The 23,862-nt window shown below is 30.2% G+C and overlaps 1 protein-coding gene across 1 annotated transcript; it reads right to left on the bottom strand.

Annotated features, from left to right (window-relative positions):
- Positions 1 to 10,358: 10,358 nt before the first annotated feature.
- LOC114734605 (protein GLUTAMINE DUMPER 6-like) lies at positions 10,359 to 11,010 on the bottom strand. The gene has a single exon (XM_028922226.1). It carries the CDS (start codon positions 10,896 to 10,898, stop codon positions 10,500 to 10,502), a length of 399 nt encoding a protein of 132 aa, XP_028778059.1. The 5' UTR covers positions 10,899 to 11,010; the 3' UTR covers positions 10,359 to 10,499.
- Positions 11,011 to 23,862: the final 12,852 nt, after the last annotated feature.

The raw sequence follows: 23,862 nt of genomic DNA, 5'->3' as shown, positions 1-23,862 counted from the left end.
TCTTTGTTGGCATCATCTCCCCAGTATAGCATACAGTCATTTGGGCATGCATCTATCTTCTTATAGTTCAAGCCAAGCTTGTTAATAATCTTTTTTGCTTCGTAAAAAGATGGAGGGAATTCAACTTGGGGGAAAGCATCTCCCAGTAATTCCAGCAACATGGACATCGCCTTGTCAGTCATACTGTACAAGCATTTGATGTGATACAGCCTCACCAAGAATGACAACTTCGAATACTTTGTGCACCCAGATTAAAGAGGCTTGTCAGCTTCGGTCATGAGGTCAAAAAATTCCCGAGCAGTTTCGTTTCTTAGAAACTCCGGTTGAGGTCCCTCTACTTCATCTTCGTTGGGATTCGGGCTTTCGTGAACCCCAAAAGCATCACGCACAGCATCATTCACGGCATCGGCTTCATCCACTCGAACTCCCATCCGTGAAACTACTGGAACTGACTCAGCACCCATATCTAGCCGTTCCCCATGTAGTTGCCAAAATACGTACTCTCGCGAAAAAGGCTTAAAGATTAAATGTTCTCTAACAATATCTTTGGGATGCCACTTTTTGAAATTACATTTAGGACAGGGACACTGAATCTTATCATTTACGGCAGTATTGGCGAAAGCAAAATCCAAGAAATAGTTTAGACCAGCCAAGTATTGCGGAGTCGACCGGTGCAAGTTGATCCACGACCTATCCATCACTAATAATGCTCAAATTTCGTGAAAATATGACACAGGAAGCTCAAAGAGAAGTTAAAATGGAATTCAGTTGGAGTGCTTCAGCTTATAAAGGAAGCTGTCAACGGTCATTTTTTTGTAGCGGTTACAAAACCGCTACAAATTTGTAGCGGTTTTAATGGAAATTTTTATTTTCCAGCGGTTATTAACCGATAGAAATTCAAAATATCGATTACAAACCGATGGAAATTCTTCTCCAATGGTTTTGCATTTTCTAGCGGTTATAAAACCGCTAGAAAAGTATGATTTACATAATTTTCTAGCGGTTTTAATAAACCGCTAGAAAATTACATAATTTTCTAGCGGTTTTCTAACCGCTAGAAAAGTTCCCGTTGTAATCAAATTCGCCTGAATTTTCTAACGGTTCTAGAACCGCTACAAATATTTCTCCGTGATTTTCTTGCGGTTTATAAACCGCTAGAAATGATATTATTTTTAAATATAAATACTGCATAATAAATTAATAACATTACAAAAATAAATATTTATTAAATTAATAAATGATTATAGACTTATTTTGATTAATTAACATGTTTAACGTGTTTAATAAATTGTAATGTTCATGTTGTAATAAATAAATAAATATTTCAATATTAATTAATACTTGACATAAATAAAATTATAGAAATAAATAAATAAAGTAAACAAATAAATATAAAATTTAAATAAATATCTAAATTCTGAGTAAAATCATAAAATCAAAATTCTAATAAAATCCGATACAATGAAAGCAAGATAAATCATGGGTGAGGGGTAGAAGCAGCATCATCGTGATCATCCTCCGCTGGATCCTCCGGCTGGGGGTGGGCAGGCCGCTCAACCTGATGGGACTGGACTGCAGATGGGGGGTAGGGGCGGGACTGGTGGCAGGTGTAGATCGAGGATCTCAGGAATCGAGATGTTTGGAGCTATACTGACCACCACATGACGCAGAGCCGTAGCAGCTGCCAAGAGCTGGTCAAGCTGCCCTTGGAGCTGACGATCACACTCTTGCAGCTGACGATCACGCTCCACGATCCTGGCCTCCATCCTGGCCTCGAACTCTTGTCTGAGCTCCTCTCGCAATTCCTCTGAGGATGAGGAACCCGGCCGCTTCGCTCTCGCACTCGCCTGAGAGCTCCCGGCAGTATATGAAGGGCCAGCGTCACTTGAGCGGGGCAACCTAGTCGGTGTAGGTCCAAGTCCAAGCCCGCTAACTCGACCAGGGTGCTGCGGCCGGCCACGACCCGCTAAAAGTGAGGCGGTGGGATCCAAGGCAGACCCCTGAGACTCACGCAACTCGATATCGACCTGAGTCATCCGTGCCTACCAAAATTAATATAAAGAAATTAATTATAATATAACGATATTTACACTGTGATATTATATTAATATTTAATTTATTACTTACCGCTATCTCCTCAACCTCATCCGACGCACGCCCGTCTCGAGGTCTATACACCATCGGCCACATCTCGCCATAAGTGGCGTGTATCCCCGCTCCTCCCGTATCTTTTCCCTCTGTAAATGAAATCAAAGAAATAATTAGTTACAAATTAAATACATATACATATTTAATAAATTTATTTCAAGTACTCACAATCTCGTCATAAGTGATCGCAAAGCTCCTGGATCCAGCCCTATGACGTATCGTCTGATGCCTGGCGCTCCTAGCATTTCTCCTAGAAAGAGCCTGAAGCAAAATGTAAAAAAAATTAAATTAAATTAGTCAAGTCGGATAAAAAATAAAGAAATTATAATTAATACAATATTATCATACCATCTGGTCAGCCGTCATCCTAAAATAGACGTAACTGGACCAGTCTTGGTCCGGGACTCCACCAGGTACATCTGCCAGTATCTCCTGGAGGGGCCTCGTCCCGTCACCTTTCTTCTCCCTCCACAGGTCGGCCTTCCTGTTCTTCCATGCCATCCCCAGCCTCTTGATCGTGTCAGCCCTCAACTCCTCCTCCAGAATAAATTTACTCTATGATTAAAATAATAAATTAACTAAATAACCAATTATAAACAAATAATTAAGCAATTTCAATAAAAATATTTAGTTTTTAACTAATTTAAGAATATTATAAATAAAATATAAATTAATCAAAAACAAATAATAATTAAACAATTAAGTAATTTAAATGAAAAAATATTTTTACTCAACTAAATTTAAAATTATTATAAGTAATAAATTAATGAAATCAATAACAAATTATTTTCATTTAATTACTTTTAAATAATTTAAATAAAAAATATATATATTCATTTAACTATTTTTAAAAATATTTAAATAACAAACAAATTAAATAAATAAAAAATTATAATCAAACAATTAAATTATTTGAAAACAAAATATATAATCATTTATTTAAATTAAAAAGAATTATAAATAATAATTTTATATTACCTTCATCATTTTCCAACCTTGCTGCTTCTTCTCTGAGGTGATCTTCCAGTCCTGCACGTAGATGGGGAATAGCGTCCACTGCTGACCAAGGAGGCGCACGTACTTGTTGTACAACTGGCCACCTTTCTTCGTCGGTTGGCCCAACTCATTGAGCGGCACAACCACTCGTCCGCTCGTCGTCATAGACAGCTCTCTGGCTGTCAGCCTCCTATAGGACCTGTTCCCCTCAGTGTCTGTAAAATTTAATTAATTAAGAAATAAATTATATATCAATGAATTAATACAATTTCTATATAAATTAAATACTTATCAAAATTTAAAAAAGTTAAATAAATACTAACCGACAAATTCCACCTCAAAACCAGCCTGACGTCTCGGAGCAGGACGCTGCGCAGCCTGTGGATTCTCATTCCCCTGATCCTGCTCCTCCTCCTCGTCAGCAGCATCAGCATCAGCATGGGGTTGCTCATCCCCAGTAAAATGAGCCTCCTCAGTCCGCTCAATATCATCCTGCTCCATAAAACTGAGGATATCCTCCTCGCTGAGATCGTAGTCATGAATGCTGGGGAATGGCTCACCAGCATCATGATGAACCTCACTGGGTCCAGCTCTCTCAGGATCAACTGGCTCCTTCCCTGGCCGACGACTCATCCTAATAACAACAAATAGTAATTATTTATAAATAAAATAAAAAGAAAAATTATTTATAAGCCACAACGTAATAAATTAAATAAAATAAAACATAAAAATAAAAATTATCTATCAATAAATTACTATTTTTACCTGAAAATAAGGATCTGCAACTGAACTAGAACTCGAATATATTTTGTGGAGAAAATTCAGCAGAGCTTCGCTTCCTAAACGATTGAAGAAGTGAAAGTGAGGGGGTATATATAGGCCGAGAATTTCTAGCGGTTTTGTCAAAACCGCTAGAAATTTCTAGCGATTCTGTGAAAAACCGCTAGAAAAACCTAACGCCTCGAGAATTTGCAGAAATTCCTAGCAGTTCATCTGGAAACCGCTAGAAATTTCTAGCGGTTTCACGTAAAAACCGCTAGTAATTTCTAGCAGTTTCCAGATGAACCGCTAGGAATTTCTCCACTCCTCGGGAAATTAAAACGTTTCTAGCGGTTTATGGGTAAACCGCTAGAAATTTTAAGTATCTAGCGGTTTATTGGCCTGAACCGCTAGAAAATAAACGCTACAATTTTGGCGCCAAGTTCCTGCCAAAACCCGGGAATTTTTCTAGCTCTGAATTTCTAGCGGTTAGGTGATAACCGCTAGAAATATGCGGGCAATGGTCAAATCGTCTGTAATTTGCAGCGGTTTTCCTAAAAACCGCTAGAAATTCAAAACATTTCTAGCGGTTTTGTTGAACCGCTAGAAATGTTCCGCTGCTAATTCAACATTTCCTTGTAGTGACGTTAGCCATACTAATTGAGTCGAATAAATTGATTTTTCATTACCATTTCTATGTGAAAACTTACTTTGTTTGGTGAATAAAAAAACAGAGTACAACAATGGGCATGAGTATGACTTAGTAAAATTAGAATTTTGCACAAAATTTTGAATATCATACATGAAATTAGAATTTGTATAGAGGAATTTGAATATGCATGAAAGAATTTAAATTTACTTGCTCGTTTTCTTGTCATCGATATTTATTTAAATTATAATTTATTGAATTTTTTAACAATATTATTATTCTCTAAAAACTGCGAAAATTTTTTTTATTCATATCATTTTTTTAATAAAAAAAACATTTTTATTTCATAATAAATAATTTTTTTATTAAGAGTAATGTGGTAAAGTGGCTCAATTTTCAACCTATTTTTATCTAACCAAACATAAAATTTTTCATTGAACCCATTTTCAATTCCAGTGTGAACCACATTCACTCTGCTAAAAAATTTTCATTTCCTTCCTTTTAATTTCTTTCCATTCATTTCCATCCCGATCAATTCTTCGAACCAAACAAGTCCTAAATACAAATAAAATCGATTATATTATATATTATATATCTGTGTTAGGAGATGGTTATGAATATATTAATTTTTTATGTTGATAATAACTAAATTTTTTCATCATTTTATTTTTTAAAACCTTTTATTCTTTATTTTGTGGCAATTTATATGCTGTTTGGGCAGCATCTACTTACCAATATCTATAATGGAATAAATGATAAGAATATAGTAAGAAATATTAAAATTTAATTAAAAATTAGATAAAATTATAAGGATTGACAAATTATTTTTTTAAAATGATATAGAGCATGGAATAAGAGAAAGGGAGAGATTAGAATAGAGAAAATAAGGAGAAAAAAAAGGTTCTTTCTTTTATTTATTTATTTTTTCTTTTCTTTCTTCCTTTCTTTTATTTCATTAAAAAAAAATCCCCAACTTAGAGGCACAGATTTACTGGCCAACTCTAACAAGTAACATCTATCTATTTGGAGCTATGCGGATGATAAATCATAATGACTTATCTAGATAACAGGGATTATTCAGATAACATTGCAGATAGAATCCTCTAGGAGACTTATTCACCTTTTATAATATATAATCTTTTTTGTAGACAAATATTACTATGTATGTATAGATTAAGAAAGTTAGTTATTTGTAAATAGTATGAGTTGATTTTCCTAAAGTATCCATTTAATCATGACCACTCTTGGATAGAAATCTCCTTAATAGGTGTAATTAATAGGAATATTTTAAAAAATAAATTATAAATTTAGGAGACCAAGTGAATTAAGGTCCTATATTTAGAATCAAATCTAATTTTTAACTAGCTCTTATATTAATTATCGAAGGAGGTATTGTTAACTATTAGTGCTCGTTCTTCTTAATTAAAAATAATATTTCATTGAATAATGTGGAGAATTAACACTCTTAAATATGGAAAACTATTTCTTGAATTTTTTTCCGGCCATATAAAAATAAATTCCGAAAATTAAGTCTTTCATTGCTATAATAACTATATGTAGGCCTAATGCATTATATATAGTTTTAAAAAAAATATTTTTAATAAAAATTTAATTTGTGCTGTATAAAAAGGTGTAATTTTGTTGGGTGGCAAAACTCAAACGTTGCTCAATTATCTAAATTGGGCCTTTTGAAGCCCAATTGTAATCAACGAGCTGAGGAGGAAGCCTCACCTTGAAGTCACAAGATCGCTTATAAAGTTTTTTTAAGAACAAAAAATGTCACAAGATCTATTCGCTAGGTAGCCCAACAACAACAATAGGAAAGATCAGAAATTTAATACAGGGTGAGAATAAAAATAAAAAAGAAAACTTGTTAGCATTGAATAAGTTCATAGTGGAGGATTTTTGAAAAAAAAAATTGAGTTAATATAATATTTGGTTTTTTAAGTTTGCTCTCATTTTGGTTTTAGTCCTTCAAATTTCAAACAATAGATTTTGGTTCCTCAAGGGGCAAAATGGTCTAAATTTTTATTGGACTATAAGGACTAATATTTTAAATGAAAAGAAACTTGAGAGACAAAAACATATTGTTTGAAATTTGAGGGACTAAAACCAAAATGATAATAAATCTGAAGGACCAAAGTTTATATTAACAAAAAAAATATAAATAAATTTTAAAAATATTAAAACCTAAACTATTAAAAATGCCAATTTAACTAATTTTTTTTTGGACAAAAAGTTTAGGTGAGTTGACCAGGATAAAGGATGCTTTCAGGCTCAGAGTGCCCTTATAAAGAATACTCACAAATTGCCCATCAACAAGATCCTCGTATCAGTAGCGGGGTTTGAATTTACGAACTTGTGGATTATTAGGTGATTCTTTATTCACTGGATCAATTCTTGTTGATTATGTCAATCTAACTATTAGAAAAAGAAGGAGATGAAGAAAGAGAATGAGAAGGAAAGATTAAAGAGAAGATATCTCTTTCTTATGAGGTGAAAATCACACGATAAAAATCTTTTAAAAAGTGATGGGTTAATATAATCTTTGGTTATTCAAATTTGTTCTTATTTTGATTTTAGTCTCTCAAGTTTCAAGCCATAAGTTTTAGCTCTTCAAAGGACAAAATGATCGAAGTTTTTATTTGATTATAAGAACCAATATTTTAAATGAAAAGAAACTTGAGGGACCAAATCCTATCATTTGAAATTTGAAGGACTAAAATCAAAATAAGGATACAGGATAAAAGTTTGTATTAAGCCAAAAGCGATTTTCAATTGAATTTGATAGTACCTGGATGTGATTATGTCAAAAATGTCCAAGGCACAAATGATAATCAATTTCAATATATTTGGTGCATGTATGCGTAAAAGTGGATAACATGTGCGTCGCTCATATGTCTGCTAAGAATCGAAGTACACCCAAAAAAAAAAAAACACAGCTATATTATTTGTCGTAATTTATTTTTTTAAACTGTCTTGATGCATTTAATTTGCTTATCTCTGCAAGTCAGGTTATAAATTAATACCCTCAATTCTTAAATTATTTACCCATAAAACATATTAGTTCCACTCGTAAATATAAGATTCACTTTGTTGAAGTGTAAATTTGCACAACAAAGTGGATTTTATATTTAAGATTAACGGGACCGACAAGAAGAAAAATAAATGCAATAGCTAAATAATGATGAGCAATATCAGTCAGTCATAAACTTTGCATTTCCAGATGGGATTGGAATCCCTGGTATTATATAATATTAAATACTAACTCTCATTGATTTTAGGTTAATTCCTTAATGATAAGATTATCTCTGTTACATTCTATATGAATGATACATTTTAAAATAACCCTAAAATTCAATTATATAATTTCTTTCTTGTTTATAGTACATTAATGTAACACAACATATATTAAATATGCAACTAATTAGCTTTTTTATAACATTATTATATTAGAAGTTTGGTCTATCCAACTTATAATTAAATTCGCCCTTTGTATGATTGCAACCACCATCCATGGCTCATACCTGTCTTGAAATAAAAGAATATTCGCAGCATATTGATCTGCTTCTAAGTTCTAAGATCTAACTTCAACAACCCTCATAAAATGAATTTCCCTATCAAAGAATATCCCCTTTTCACCTTAATTTATTTATCTTACTCGAATATAAATAACTTTTCATAATGAATTGAAATAATTTAAAATCAATGTAATAACTAAAAATTGGACTGGAGGTAGTATCAATGTTTAAACTCCTAATTAATGTAATAAAAAAATTAAATTTTGATTGCAACATTTTACAGAATTTTCAAAATTAAATATTAATTTTGAAAATTACAATTTTGTTTAGTTAATATTCAAATTATGATGATGATATTAAAAAAGGGAGCACTGATGAGTTGTCTATGGTGGACATGGACTTTTTTTTTTTGTGGCAAAAAGACTTTGGTGAGTCGGATCGAGCCTCCGCGTTTTACAGACGACTAATATCGCAGAAGCAAACAAAATCACTTTGGAGAAAGGACGTTGGAAACGACAATGCGTTTCGTCGCTGCCTCTAACTTTTGCTTTAAACCCCTAAAAATCTTTTTGGATATATATGCATCACAAAGCGAAAGGCCACCCCGCTAAAGGAATATCACATCATGAATATTAATGGCTCATTATACATTCAGGAAAAAAATAATAGCTCATTATAAATGTATATTATCAGAAAATTATTTGCACATAAAAATATGTCCAGTCAGTATATTAATAAATAGAATAAAATTTTTATTATTCCCAAGTTATGATTCATTTCTTTTAAACTTTCTTTTGCTGCCCATGAAAAATATGCGTAAAGCTAAATATATGAGAAAATACCAAGAACAAAATCTTCTGAAAATATCTAACTATTACCTCTAGTATTTAATATAAAAGCTAGTTTGATATTCAGTTTGGTTCTAAATATAAGACCCCAATCCACTTTTTCTCTTATATTTATCTATTTTTTTGAAATAGTTCTTATAGTAGTTGGACATGTTAAAAGTTTCATAAAATCACAATTTTAACTAATACACATTATTAGTAAAGGGTATTCTAGAAAAAATAACACATATTTATTACAAATAACTAACTTAACAAACTTTTTTAATCTGCTCAAATTAATCAACTAGCTCTTAGATTAAGAATCCGAAGTAGTATATAATACTATGATATAAATTATAAAATTACAATTATATTTTTATCATTTGCGTTTGTTTAGCAAATCCTCATAATGACTTAAAATGTTCTTTTAATATTACGAGACAAAATTCATTTCAGACACTGATCTTATGTAATACAAAATCACTTAGTCATGCTTGGAAAAGCTTTCAAAATCCAGATTTTGGTTTTAACTCCAAGCCTTGGTTTTGGAATAAACTAGGGAGAATAAAGTTTAATTCCAAAATCCAAACATGCTTGGTTTAGCTTCCACTTTTGCAGATCAAACAGTGTAACTTTTCTTCTCTGTTCTTTGATGAAATATAATCAAACACTTCTTTTTTCAATTTGACTTTTGATGGCCTTGGGGCATATAATGGTAGCAAATAATTAATTATTTGATCATCAACCCACAAAACCTTATTCTCTCTCTCTCTAGCTCTCAGTCTTTTTGTTTCTCTCTCTAGATATAATAATATTATGAGAATGTTTGGACCAAGACCACTAGAAATTGTTTGTGTTGCCCCACTTGATTAATTATTCTGCATTTTGCGTCCAGGTACACCACCATTACCATGTGGTTTAATTGACCCTATTTTCCATCCTAATTATAAAACTTTATTACCATGAAATGTCGTATATATCTCTTCGTTTTAACCCATAATCGTCTTCATTATAAGAGGGGGACTATATTAGAAAACAGAGTATTTTGTCTCATTATAACACCTTCAGTATTTAATATAATACTCATTTAACTAATTTAAAGAGATTAATGAAGTCAAATACATTATTTAATTATAGTGTATATTACATATATGATCTCTCTCAAATATTTATATGTATCATTAGATTTTATATAAATATATATTTATAAGTCAGGCAAATTTGTTTGGAAAAAACGATGAATATAAATATTTTAAAATAATTTTAACTTTCTTAATTTTTTTTCAAATTAATTAACCGGGTCTTATATATCAAGGACCAGTGGTAGTATTTAAACAGTTGACATGAAATGAAGAGCATGACATATACGCCTGTGTATACGAATGATATATATATATATATATATATATATGTTTAGTTTCCAAATAAGTAAGAGAAAAATGAAAACCAGAACTTGGGGACAAGGAAACAAGCTAAATAATAATATAACCGCAAAATTAACCTCATATGTACATATCCAGTAAAGCAGAAACCTTAGGCCTACAAAACCATCAAAAAGTCAGCTTCCGTCTCTCCGAGAAGACTAATAATCACTGATCTTCAGGTTACCGTTTTGTTGTTAATGGAGGTTGAAGAAGAAGAAGAAGGAGTCGGAGGTTGAGGTTGATCACATGTGCAGTACGATAATGGCACTATTGGCTTAGCCAAGTAAGTAGGGTTATCGTCCCCAGCCATTATCACAAGAACCTTTGGCTCAGAGTCCGCCATGGCCATGACCTGCAATCTGATGAAGCCATCACCTTCTCGTTGTTCCTGAGTCGACGAAGACGAAGCCGAAGAAGAAGAAGAAGAAGCTCTTTTTCTGTGAGAGCAGAAGAGGATGATCAATGCCACAGACATAAGAGCAAGAACCAGAGCTAAGCCACCAAAGAGATAAGGAACTGGAGATTTCCAAACACTAATAACAGCCTCACTGTTATTATTCTTCAAAGGCCTCATCTTTCTTTCCTTTCTCTTTCTCTTTCTCTGTCTCTGTATCTGATTGTTGTTGGTTTTGCTGTCTTGAAATGAAGACGGGTGGTTTTCTGGGTTTGAAATTTATAGTGTGCAAACAATGAGGGGTGGGTTTGGAAATTACCAAAGTGTCCTTGTGGGCGGTGAGGAAGATTCCTTTTTGGTGCTTGGTTAGATGCCATTGCCTATGTCAAAAGTGTAATACTATTATTATATTTAGTGGTTTCAAGATATGAAAAGTGAGTAATGAAAGCACTGAGGAATTCATTTAAGTGTGGATCACTGTTTGTCTTCAATAACTTTCCAAGTTCTTAATAGTTTCATATCTATTGCCATTATGTCGTCATCTTCAGAAAAAGCTGGGTCCAATTAGCTGTATATATCTCACAAAAACCTTGAATATAATTAAGTGATTAGTGAGGATCGTTATAATTGCTTTTTGAATAATATTAAGACTTGTTCTGATTTTGTTAAATGACGAAGATCTAATTGAATTTGCCTAAATATTTTATTGTTTGAAATAATATCTAGCTAGTTTTTGTAACCTTTTCACTAAATTCCCTCTAGTTCTAATCATAGAAGCTAACTAATTAGGCGTTTACTTTGATTTGTTGTAAACTATTAAGATCTTAATACACTTTATGTCTCAAATTTATAAAATTTTTTTCTAAATTATTCTTATAGATTGTAAATGTTGAAATGGTTTCTATCAAGAAGTAATTCCAATACAAATAATTAGAGAGGATACTTTAGGAAAATTAATATATATTTTTAACAAATAACTAATTTATGCAATTTCATTAATTTCTGTAAATTAATTATCTTACTCTTATATTAGGAACAATGAGAGAGTAATACGATCCTTTAACCACCATGCCATCACAAAATTTTGTCATATTGGTTACAAGAGCTTACTCACAACGTTACTAAGTTTTTTTTTAAAGTTACTATCAATTAATTTGAATTTCAACCAGTCAATAAATTTTAATGAATTAGAAAAACCTATCGATATCATTTTTGTCACTCAACTGGGGAAAGAAAAGACTGCACAATTGCAAGTTTGAAGCTCACCTAAGTATATGGAGTACTGTATAGCACTGTTCTTTATTATTCTTTTTGTCTATTTTCCCCCAATTTTTTGCAATGTAATTAACACTATTGTTTTTATTAAGGAAATATATAGACATATTTTTTAATATAAATAAAGTATATGAAATGAAAAGTAGTTTTAGAATTTTCACAAAAAAAAATATTTTAGAATTCATAATATATATTGATAGATTGATTCAGCATAGTTTGAAAAATGTAGGATTTTTATATGGCGGTGCTATTGTTATTGACTTTTGACTCAATTATAATTATCCTAATGAAAGAAATTCAATAGGGATATCAATTACAATTATATATATTCTCATAAAAGAAATTCCCTAGAGACTTGTTTTTGCCAGAAAATCATCATTTGTATTCATTTCAATACGGATTAAACAGAAGTCAATTAAAATTATTTTAACGAAAGAAATTTCAGTCTTGTGGAATTAATCTTGTAATGAAGCTAGATCAAAGTTATTCAAAAAGGTATTTATTAATGCCCATTATTTATATAGGTGGAGGTCTGAGCACTAATTACTTATTCGTTGTGATACTATTTTAATTTTATAATTTATCTGGGGTGAAATCAGAAGCATTTCCCACACATACTTGCCACTCAAAATTCTGCTCCATTAGAAACAAGTAATTAACGATTGGTAATGGTATTAAGGGTAAATTTGGAAATAAATTTGGACTTTTAAAACTAATGAACTACTTCCTCCCTTCCGTAGATAACTAATTTACAAATATTTAAAAAATTATTTAAATTAATTATCTGTAAAATTAGAATCTGTTATTTTTTTTCCCCTAAAATTACACCTCTAATAATTTGCATTGGAAAATCCTTTCATTGATAGAGACCCCTTTTACATGCTCAGTCAATACGGATGGTTCCGTAAAAAGTTATAAACTTGAAAGATAAAATAAATCGAGACTTCACATTTAGAATCAAGACAAACAAACTCCTTAGTTAACTATTAGCTCATACATTTAGAACCGAAGGGATTTTTTTTTTGTTTTTTGTTTTAAATGACGAGTGGGTGTATTATAAGATTAAAAATATCTTACATTGGTAAATAAGGGAGTAAAAAGTTGTACACATGTTCCATATGTCTGCAATTATATATATAAATAAGCAAAGATATGGACCACCGGCAGCTCTAATTCCACGTACCATGATTGTTGCCATTCAAGAGCTTTCGTCTAAGAACTGGAATACTAAAAGACTATAATTAAGTCACATTTTTCTCAAGGTATACAAAGATGTGTAAAGTGTTAGGGAATATAATTAAGGGAGCATGACCACACAAAAAAAGTTGAAAATTACTCAATTCCAAATCAGGTTTGATAACAACACTTTATTTGGTATCAACAACACTGAATTTATAAATGACAACAAATTTTTGTTCACATTCCTTATTTGACATTTAATTTACAAATTTCTAATTTTTTTGTCATTTTTCCTATAATAATTAATCACCATAGTTAATAAACTTGTATTGGGGTTTGTTTTCTGAGTTGGTTATATGAAGGGGAAAGTCAAGGGCACAGTTATGAGACTTTATTATGAAGGCAAGAATACTTCTTCTAGTTTCTAGTTTACCAAGGGCCTATATTATTATGAATATGCAAAAAGACCGGTTTGTTTTTTAATAAAGGGCAAGAAATTAGGTTAAGTTGAAAAGTTAAAAAGGTTCGTGCATGTATCTTAATTAAGAGGGAATAGTTAAAGGCTCTAGTATCACAGCTATTATGACATGTTTGATGAGCAGGTCGAATCTTACTAGAATATGCTTCTCTAAGAACACAATTATGAGAGGCAACCTAATCTCACATATATAATAACATCCCTCGTTCTTTTAGAGAAAGTGATCTGATGATAATTTTCAGAATCCTTTAAAATATACTCCTTTGATCTTATTTATAAAAAAAAATATAAGTCATTTCGTTAGGTTTTTATAATACAAACTATGAACGCAAACTACTATTTTCTTTTATTTATTATAGTATAAATAATTATTTTTAAAAATATATATATTAAACAATGATAAAGTAAAAGTACTGTTTCACCTGATTTGTGAACAGGATCATATGTGTGTGTGTGTGTCAACGACATGAACGGTGGAAAAAGGGTTAATCTCAAGGACGACAGCTTTGAAGCGGGTCGACAAAATTAAATTAAAAGCACACATGTTGGGATCAAATGATCATATCATGACATGAACTAGGGTTTCACTATTTCTTCTTCTTCCTATATTACATCCTCAGAATCCTTCATATTTCTGTCCACTCATCAATCTCACTGAAATGACACATCAATCTTCCTTCTCTATTATTGGCCCACTTCATCAATAATTATCAAATCAGCAACATCGTACGTGTGTGTCCCTGTTATTTCTTCGGACTTGAATGCTTTCTTATATATGCCTTATTTCTTCGGACCTGTGAGAAGAATTATTATTGGTCCTATATATAGATATAAGAGTTAAGACCAAAAAAAAATTTACTTTGGTAGTATATAAGATATTAGTCCATTTTGTCTTTTAAATTTATCATTATTTTTTTTCAAAGTATTCTTATTAATTTCATATAAAAAAAAGAATTTTGATCAAAGGTACTTCCAATACATGTGATTAAAAATAATGTTTTAGAAAAACCAACATATATTTATAACAATTAACAAGTAACTAACTAAATTTTTTTTAATATCTTTAAATTAGTTATCCTCTTCTTATATTAAAATAGGAGTTAGTATCTTTTTTAGTACATATATGTGTATTTTATTTCAATTTATTAACATAAATGTTTGTGAAAGTTGTTGTCCTAAAGGTGCTTAGGATAAGGATACACTTTTAAAAAGAAACTAATATTTCCCTGAAACATTTATAATGTGCAAATAAGTAGGATAAGGATACACTTGGTATATCATATACATACAAACACACATATATATAGGAGAGGGAAATTTTATAAATACGGCTTTTTCTAGATACATTTTACATTAGTAAATTATGATCATTTGATTGAATTTGTTGATCTCGAGAGATTCATGATATATAGATCATTACTAACTCTCTTTTTAATTAAAATTTCGATACGATTAAATTAAATTAATGACGTCAATGTATATATATGCTGGACTTGATCGCTGAATTGTATACTCTATACAGAATTGTGATTACTTAACCCCATTATCATAGGGGTAAAAAGAAGAGGCTTAATTAATGTTAATTTCAAAATCGAGATTTGGAAAAGTGTGTCCTTGGTGCATTTTTTTTTTAAAAATAAACTTGAAACTGAAAGTTATTTTATATATAGATATGAAGAATACAGATATCACTCGGTATATTTTTAAACATATGCTAACTCTGGTGTTATTTATAAGACTATATTTGTAGACTACAAACGATGCCTTATAATTAGGACTGGATGTAACATATATGTATTTTAAAAAAGGTAATCTCTTAAACTATAGGCTTCATTTATGAGCCAGCCATTTCTGGGGCCAAGTTGGTCCCTAGCTTCTGAAAATAACAAGAAATTAAAGTACAATTCTTTCTTTTGAGATCTCTTCCAATGGCCACAGAAATTTTTCTGCCTATTATTTTGTTTCCTGTTGGTATTATATTTACAGAAATTTCATAAAAAATTCCAAAGGCACATAGTGTGACTCTTTTCTTTTTCATTTTTTATGATAGCGTGACACTTCTAATACGACATAACGAATATCTTCGACCTCACAGAAAAAGTATCCATATTTTATATTTACACAAAAAATTTGATCAACAGTACGAAAAAGGACACAAAATCAGCCGACCGAAGTATCACTACCAGGGAAAGCATTTGTATGTAAATGGAATTTCCTTTCCCATTAATAACTAAAATAATAGATATATTTTAATTGTGTGTGTAAAAGAAGAAGAATAATTCAACACGGAGTTAAAGAAACAAGAAAGAAGTGATGTGGTTTTTGCAGCCCACCGAAAGGAGGACAAGTGGGACAAAGATGGCTTGGATAATAGTACCTCGTCCGACCCAAATATAAAAATTAATTAAAAAATTTATTTTGATCTTAAATTTAAAATCTCAATATTTTTTAGGCAAAATGACAAAAAGAGAAACTGAAAATTGCTAAATGTTAAATACTACTTCCGGTCCTAATTATAAGAGCCAATTGAATAATTTGAGGAGATTAAAGAAGTAAGTTAAGTTAGTTATTTGTCCTAAATAGGTGTTGTCTTTTCTAAAATATCCTTACTAATCAAGTATATTGAATAAAACTATTATTATTAGAATGGCTACTTTAAAAAATATATATATAAATATGAGAGACAAAGTGGATTGGGATCTTATATTTAGGACCAGAATAAAAGTCAAACAAGATCTTATATTAAGGACCGGAGGTAGTAAGAAATATCAATAAAAATTTGTTGTTATTTAAAAAATCAGTATTGTTAACACCAAATAAAGTCATGTTACCAAATTTGATTTGAGATTTCGTAATTTTCAGCTTTTTTTTCTTGTCATTTTTCTAATTTTTTTAACTTTAATTTAATAAAAAATTTTAAATTATTCTCATTAAATTTACAATTTTTCTCACTTTTTTTATATCTCCAATTTGATACTCCAATAAAAAAAAGAAATATATCTTAAAGAAAGTGACACGTATTTTGTAGGCAATAACAACAAATAAAAATCTTAAACATTTTTTTTATTTTTATAAATTAATTAATTAAATATTATATTTAGAGTCAAACAGAACCTCTAACGAATGAAAATAACAAATCAAAGGAGAAGTGCGTAAAAAGTTAATAGGCTTAGTTGTCCCCCCCCCCCCAATTAATAATTGGCCAACATGCAATAGTGCCACCATATTTAGTTGTTGTGCCACAAATCACAATTATTATATGTGGTATTGCTGGTAAAAAAAAAATTATTATATATGGTATTATTAAAGTAAACAAATTAAAAAAAAAAAAAAAAAGAGGGAAGTGATGATAAAGTCATAGCCTCCTCTCCACTCAATCACCCTTCACGTCATTCTCAAATGTAGATATAAATTCAACTTCTTTGATTGCGTTCTCTAGTTGTCGCGTCCACCAAACCACTCCCACAATTCCCATTTCCCTTTTTTATTCTAAATCTAGACTAGATTTGAATAGGGTTAGGCTTCAATTCACAAAATATTCTTCTAACCCATGTCTTATTATTATTTTTCAATCATATAGACTTGTTATATTCTTCTCTTTTTATAAGACTTAATTAATTAATGGATGTGCTTTGGTTTGGTTTTAAATATAGGACTACAAATCTTAATTCACCTTGTCTTTCTAATTTAATAATTTTTTTCTTATATTATCTTCATTAATTTCACATTTTTTCCCTCTCATTTAATACCTTTTTTAAATATGGGTATTTTAAGGAAAGCGACACATATTTTTACCTATAACCCACTTTAATCAAATTTTTTTAATTTTTTATAAATGGATTAATGAGATCTTATATATTTAGAACCGGAAGGAGAGAAAAAAATTAAGATTTAGCTAATTTAAAGGGTATTAATTAAATCCCTTATTGCTTAACCCCAATTTCTCTTTGTTTTCTTCCTTTGTTTTGTGTGAAGGCAATGTGTATTTAGGAGTCAGTCTTCAACATTTGTTCGAATTAAGTCAGGAGATCATTATCCTTGACGCCATTTCTTATGACTTTCTTTTTCTTTAGTCACTGAAAAGAAAATTTTTTTTATTTTAAAATTCAAATTTAAATTCAATCTTTCATCAGCCTTATTTAATTTCATTTTGATCATTCACTTTTATTTTGAGTTGAGAGTTTTATCACAAATAATACGATTTTTAGATAAGCCACATATGTTACAAGAAATTTCAAAAATAAGCTATGTTAATTATTTATTTTTATGAAGTTATTAGAATTTTTATATCATACATAAATATATAATTTTATAATAAGCTTACAAGATTCACAATATTAGACGCCGGGACGTCCGTACGTGTCCTGAAAGGAAGGTAATAATGCAAGAACATAAGAAAAGACAAAATTACAGGTCAATTTCTAGTAAATTAGCAATATATTGATCTTTAATTTTTCTTTTGAAAAAATTGTGACTGAGAAATTTCTCGACAGTCATTGATATTTGTTGATAACGTTAATGACACGGACAGGTAATTTAGCATCAACCATAAGCATAAGGGTGATTATGATATAAAAAGGAACTTGTGATCCTAAGAAACTGGAAATTAATTAATATTTGCCACATTTCAATAAAATACTACTAATTTGGTATGTCAATTTTGTCCTTGCTTTGATAATTGCTTGTATATTTTCCTCATCACATTATTGATGATGTCTCAATCAGAACAATTTAATGAAATTTCTCGTTGGCACGGCCCCTAGACCTTGGTCCTCAATTTCCATTCTCTTTTCTGAAAGAAATTAACTTCCTGATAATATAATATACTACCCATACCAACTAATTTGAAGGGATTAATGAAGTTAAAGAAATTACTTTAGAGTATTATATTTAATATTCTTTTGTCCAAACTAATTTGTCTGGCTTATATTGACATATAACCTAATGATACATATTAAATATTTTAAAGAGATTATGTAATATATGTTATAATTAATTTTTAACTTTCTTAATTTTCTCAAACTAATCAATTAGATCTCATATTAAGGACGAGAAGTAGTAATCTAATAATTAAAAACGCCATGAGATAATTGAATTCACATGAGAGAGCATCTTCCAGTAGTTACAAATTAGTATCAAATGATTTCCAACGTTATTAGTATTGTTGATTATGTGTTCAACTGTCCCAAGAGGGATATAGAAGTCAAAATCAAAGGAATATTGAACCAACTCAAGTTGCCGTGATTGTAATATTATCAAGAAAAAAAGTCTTTTACACCGGATAAAATAGGTTTTTAGACCGGATTTTTCAGAAGTAATTTTACAGTTACGTGAAAGAAGTAAAAGTACTTTTTTTGAGTAATTGTAAGGGGTTGCCAAATTCTCCCCCGAGTCTGACTAGTTGGAAGGAGTTTATGATCAAATGTAATGATCATATACTTCACTACTGTTGAAGAGGGGATGAATCTAGGGAAGCTCATTCCCGATGAGATCGATGAGAGCTTCCATTGAATCAAATATGAATTGATATGACTAATATATCAAACATTTTTTTTTTTGCAATTAAAGAAGTATGTACTAGCCCACAATATGACGTTATTATTAGCGGAACCAAACCTACAATCTTCTACTTTCTAGAAGATCAGAGAGCTTACATGCCATAAAGCTACAAAATTATTCACAATACATTCACACAATTTTTAATCTTTAATATAAGACCTAATTAATTAATTTAAAATTATTGAGAAAATTATTGAATTATTTAATTATAGTGAATCATTAGATTATATATCAATTTATAAGTAGTTTGGATAAAAAAGATTGAGAAAGTTATTGAATTATTTAATTATAACACGTTATACAATCTCTCTAAAATACTTATATGAATTATTAGATTACACGTCAATTTATGAGTGAAGCAAATTAGTTTAGATAAAAAGATGAGAAAGTTATTAATTATTTAATTATAGCATGTTTTATAATCTCTCTAAAGTATTTATATAAATCATTAGATTATATATCAATTTATAAGTGAAGCAAATTAGTTTGAATAAAAACGATAAATATAAATAGTTTAAAGTAATTTAGTAACTTTTTTAATCTTTCTCCAAATTAGTCATCTGGGTTTTATATTGAAGATCAAAGGTTGTGTGGGTATATATGTGTGTGAAACATTGAATGCACTGCTACTGCCCACCAAACATAAAAGAATTAAGAAGATTGTAGGCGTTGTTGCTGTTGTTCCACAAAAACCTTTAAGGAATCGTGTTGTGCGTGTACGTGTGTCAATAAAATCAATCTCAGGTTGTTGCGTCCCACTCACAATTCCTTCTAAAGTCAAATTTTATTAGCTGCTCTCTTCCTCACTCTCCCCTTGCTGCCCCAACGGATTAATTCGGAGTATGTCATAATTCAAAAAAATCAAATTAATTAATTATTAAAGTAAACAAATTAAAACCAAAAAAAAAGAGGAGAAAAGTGATGATAAGTCATCGCCTCCTCTCCACTCAATTACCCTTCACGTCATTCTCAAATGTACATATAAATTCAACTTCTTTAATTGCGTTCTCTAGTTGTCGCGTCCACCTAACCACTCCCACAATTCCCATTTCCCCCTTTTTATTCTAAATAATTAGACTAGATTTGAATAGGGTTAGGCTTCAATTCAGAAAATATTCTTCTAACCTATGTCTTATTATTATTATTTTTTCACTCACATAGACTCATTATATTCTTTCCGTTTTAAATATAAGACTTAATTAATTAATAGATGTGTTTTGGTTTGGTTTTAAATATAAGACTAGAAATCTTAATTCGCCTTGTCTTTCTAATTTAATAATTTTTTTCTTATATTATCTTCATTAATTTCACATTTTTCTCTTTTTTTCCTCTCATTTAATACCGTTATTAAATATGGATATTTTAAGGAAACTCACACAATTTTTACATAATAGTAGTAAATAATAACCCATTTTAATCAATCTTTTTAATTTTTTATAAATTGATTATTGCGATCTTATATATTTAGAACGGAAGGAGGAGTAAAAAGTCAAGATTTAGCTAACTTAAAGGGGTACTAATTAAATCCCTTATTGCTTAACCCAATTTCTCTTTGTTTTCTTCCTTTGTTATAATCTATCACTTGTGTGAAGGCAATGTGTATTTAGGAGTAAGTCTTCAACTTTTGTTCGAATTAAGTCAGGAGATCATTATACTTGACGCCATTCTTATGACTTTCTTTTTCTTGAGTCATAGAAAAGAAACGCTTTTTTAATTTAATTCAAAATTTAAATTCAGTCTTTCAGCCTTATTTAATTTCAGTTTGATCATTTGCTTTTATTTTGAGTTGATGAGAGTTTCATCACAAATAATACGATTTTTCGAATTCCTGAACTGGAAACTAGGTTTAGAAATTAGATAAGCCACATATGTTACGAGAAATTTTAAAAATAAGCTATGTTAATTATTTATTATTTATGAAGTTATTAAAATTTTTATATTATATATAAATATATATTTTTATAATAAATTTATAACATTCACAATATCAGACGCTGGAACATCCGTTCGTGTCCTGAAAGGTAGGTAATAAACTAATAATGCAAGAACAATAAGAAAAGACAAACTTACAGGTCAATTTCTAGTAAATTAAACCCTAATAATGCAGTATATTGATCTTTAATTTTCTCTTAAAAAAATTGTGACTTAGAAATTTCTCAACACTCCTTGATATCTGTTGATAACGTTAATGACACGGACAGGTAATTTAGCATCAACCACAACCATAAAGGGTGATTATGATATAAAAAGGAACTTGTGATCCTAACGAAACTGGAAATTAATTAATATTTGCAACATTTCAATAAAATACTACCATCTCTGGTCCTATATAAGATCTTGTTTGTAGACTACAAATGAGGTTTTATAATTAGAATATGAGGTAGTACTAATTTGGTGTGTCAATTTTATCCATTGCTTTAATAATGGGAAAATCGCAAAAAATGATTATTGAATTTCAAAATTTTAAATAAGAAATTATTATAAAAATATTTTATCATTTACTTTTTGAGTATAGTCATATTTTTCATGAGTACAGTAACTAATATTGATTTAGAATTTTGAAATTCAATAGTCTTTTTTGTTGTTGAGATTTTCCCTTTAATAATTGCTTGTATATTTTCCTCATCACATTATTGATGATGTCTCAATCAGAACAATTTTAATGAAATTTCTCGTTGGCTCGCTCCTTAGTCCTCAATTTCCATTCTGTTTTCTGAGAGACATTTTTTTTTTTTTTTGGCCAAAAGCAAGTCAATTTTATTAATCAACAAAGCAAATAGGTACACACACTAATAGCCTTTAAGGCCAGGAAAGGAAAAACACTCAAAAAAGCCTAACCATACAACCTACCACACAGCTCAAACCAAAACACAAACCTAACATACAACCTACAGGAACTAAAAGAAACAAAAGCAAGACAGAAACAGATTAAAAAGCACTAACAAAATCTCTAGCAGATCAACCAATGCCACTTCTGTCAAATTCAGCTTATCAGACCCAAAGGCAGACCTTGCAGACTTCCAGTTATTTCCAAATCCACGTCCAGAACTTGTTTCAAAGCAGGTGCTGGATTAAAAATCCACCCCACAGGGCACACCTCTTTTCTACAACACACAGCAATCCAATTTGCTGCTTCATTGCCTTTCCTGGGAGTCAAGGCAATTTCAAACCTTCCACAGTCTTCTATTTCAGAAATAACCGTCTGCAATTCCCATCTACATCTCCAATCAGCATAACTGTAAATAATATATTAAACTGCCTGATAATATAATATATTACCTCTAATTTTTAATATAAGATTCAATTAACTAATTTGAAAGGATTAATGAAGTTAAATAAAATACTTTAGAGCATGATATTTAATATTTTTTTCCAAACTAATTTATCTGGCTTGTAAGCTGATATATAATCTAATAATACATATAATTATTTTAGATAGATTATGTAACATCTGCTATAATTAATTTTTTTAACTTTCTTAATTTTTTCAAATTAATCAACTAAATATTATATTAAGCAGCATAAGTAGTAATATAATAATTAAAAATGCCATGAGATAATTGAATTCATATGAGAGAGCATCTTTCAGTAGTTACAAATTAGTATCAAACGATTTCCAACGTTATTAGTATTGTTGATTAAGTGCTCAACTGTCCCAAGAGGGATATAGAAGTCAAAATCAAAGGAATGTTGAACCGACTCAAGTTGCCGTGATTGTAATATTATTAAGAAAAAAAAGTCTTTTACACCGGATAAAATAGGTTTTTAGACCGAATTTTTTAGAAGTAATTTTACAGTTATACGAGAGAAGTGAAAGTATTTTTTTTAAGTAATTGTAAGGGGTTGCCAAATTCTCCTCCGAGTCTGACAAGTTGGAAGGAGTTTATACTTTTCCCTTAATCTTTGCTGTGGGTTGATTACCATATTCTTTGTACTTGATAATTTATGATCAAATGTAATGATCCTATGCTTCACTACTGTTGAAGAGGGGATGAATCTAGGGAAGCTCATTCCCAATGAGGTCGATGAGAGCTTCCACTGAATCAAATATGAATTCATATGACTAACATATCAAACATTTTCTTTTTGGAATTAAAGAAGCATGTACTAGCCCACAATATGACATTATTATCAGCAGAACCAAACCTACAATCTTCTACTTTCTAGAAGACCGGAGAGTTTACATGCCATTAAGCTACAAAATCATTCACAATACACACACAACTTCTAGTTTTTAATATAAGATCCAATTAACTAATTTGAAAATATTAAGAAAGTTACTGAATTATTTAATTATAAAATGTTATATAATCTTTCTAAAATACTTATATGAATTACTAGATTACACATCAATTTATAAGTGAAGCAAATTAGTTTGGTAAAAATGATAGATATAAATAATTTAAAATAATTTAGTAACTTTCTTAATCTCTTTTCAAATTAATCATCCGGTTTTTATATTGAAGATCAGAGGTTGTGTGTGTATATATATGTGTGCGTGTGTGTGTGTGAAACATTACAGATTAAGCAAGCAAGGGATAAGAATGCTGAATGTACTGCCGCCGCCCACCAAACATATAATAAGATTGTAGGCGTTGCTGCTGTTGTTCCACAAAAATCTTTAAGGAATCGTGTTGTGCGTGTACGAGTGTC

The sequence above is a fragment of the Neltuma alba genome, unplaced genomic scaffold, assembly GCF_004799145.2.
Source record: "Neltuma alba isolate B1F8T4 unplaced genomic scaffold, ASM479914v2 tig00013120_pilon, whole genome shotgun sequence".
Classification (NCBI taxonomy): Eukaryota; Viridiplantae; Streptophyta; class Magnoliopsida; order Fabales; family Fabaceae; genus Neltuma; species Neltuma alba.
The sequence above is the reverse complement of the archived record's forward strand: the minus strand, read 5'-3'. Positions and strand labels throughout refer to the sequence as shown.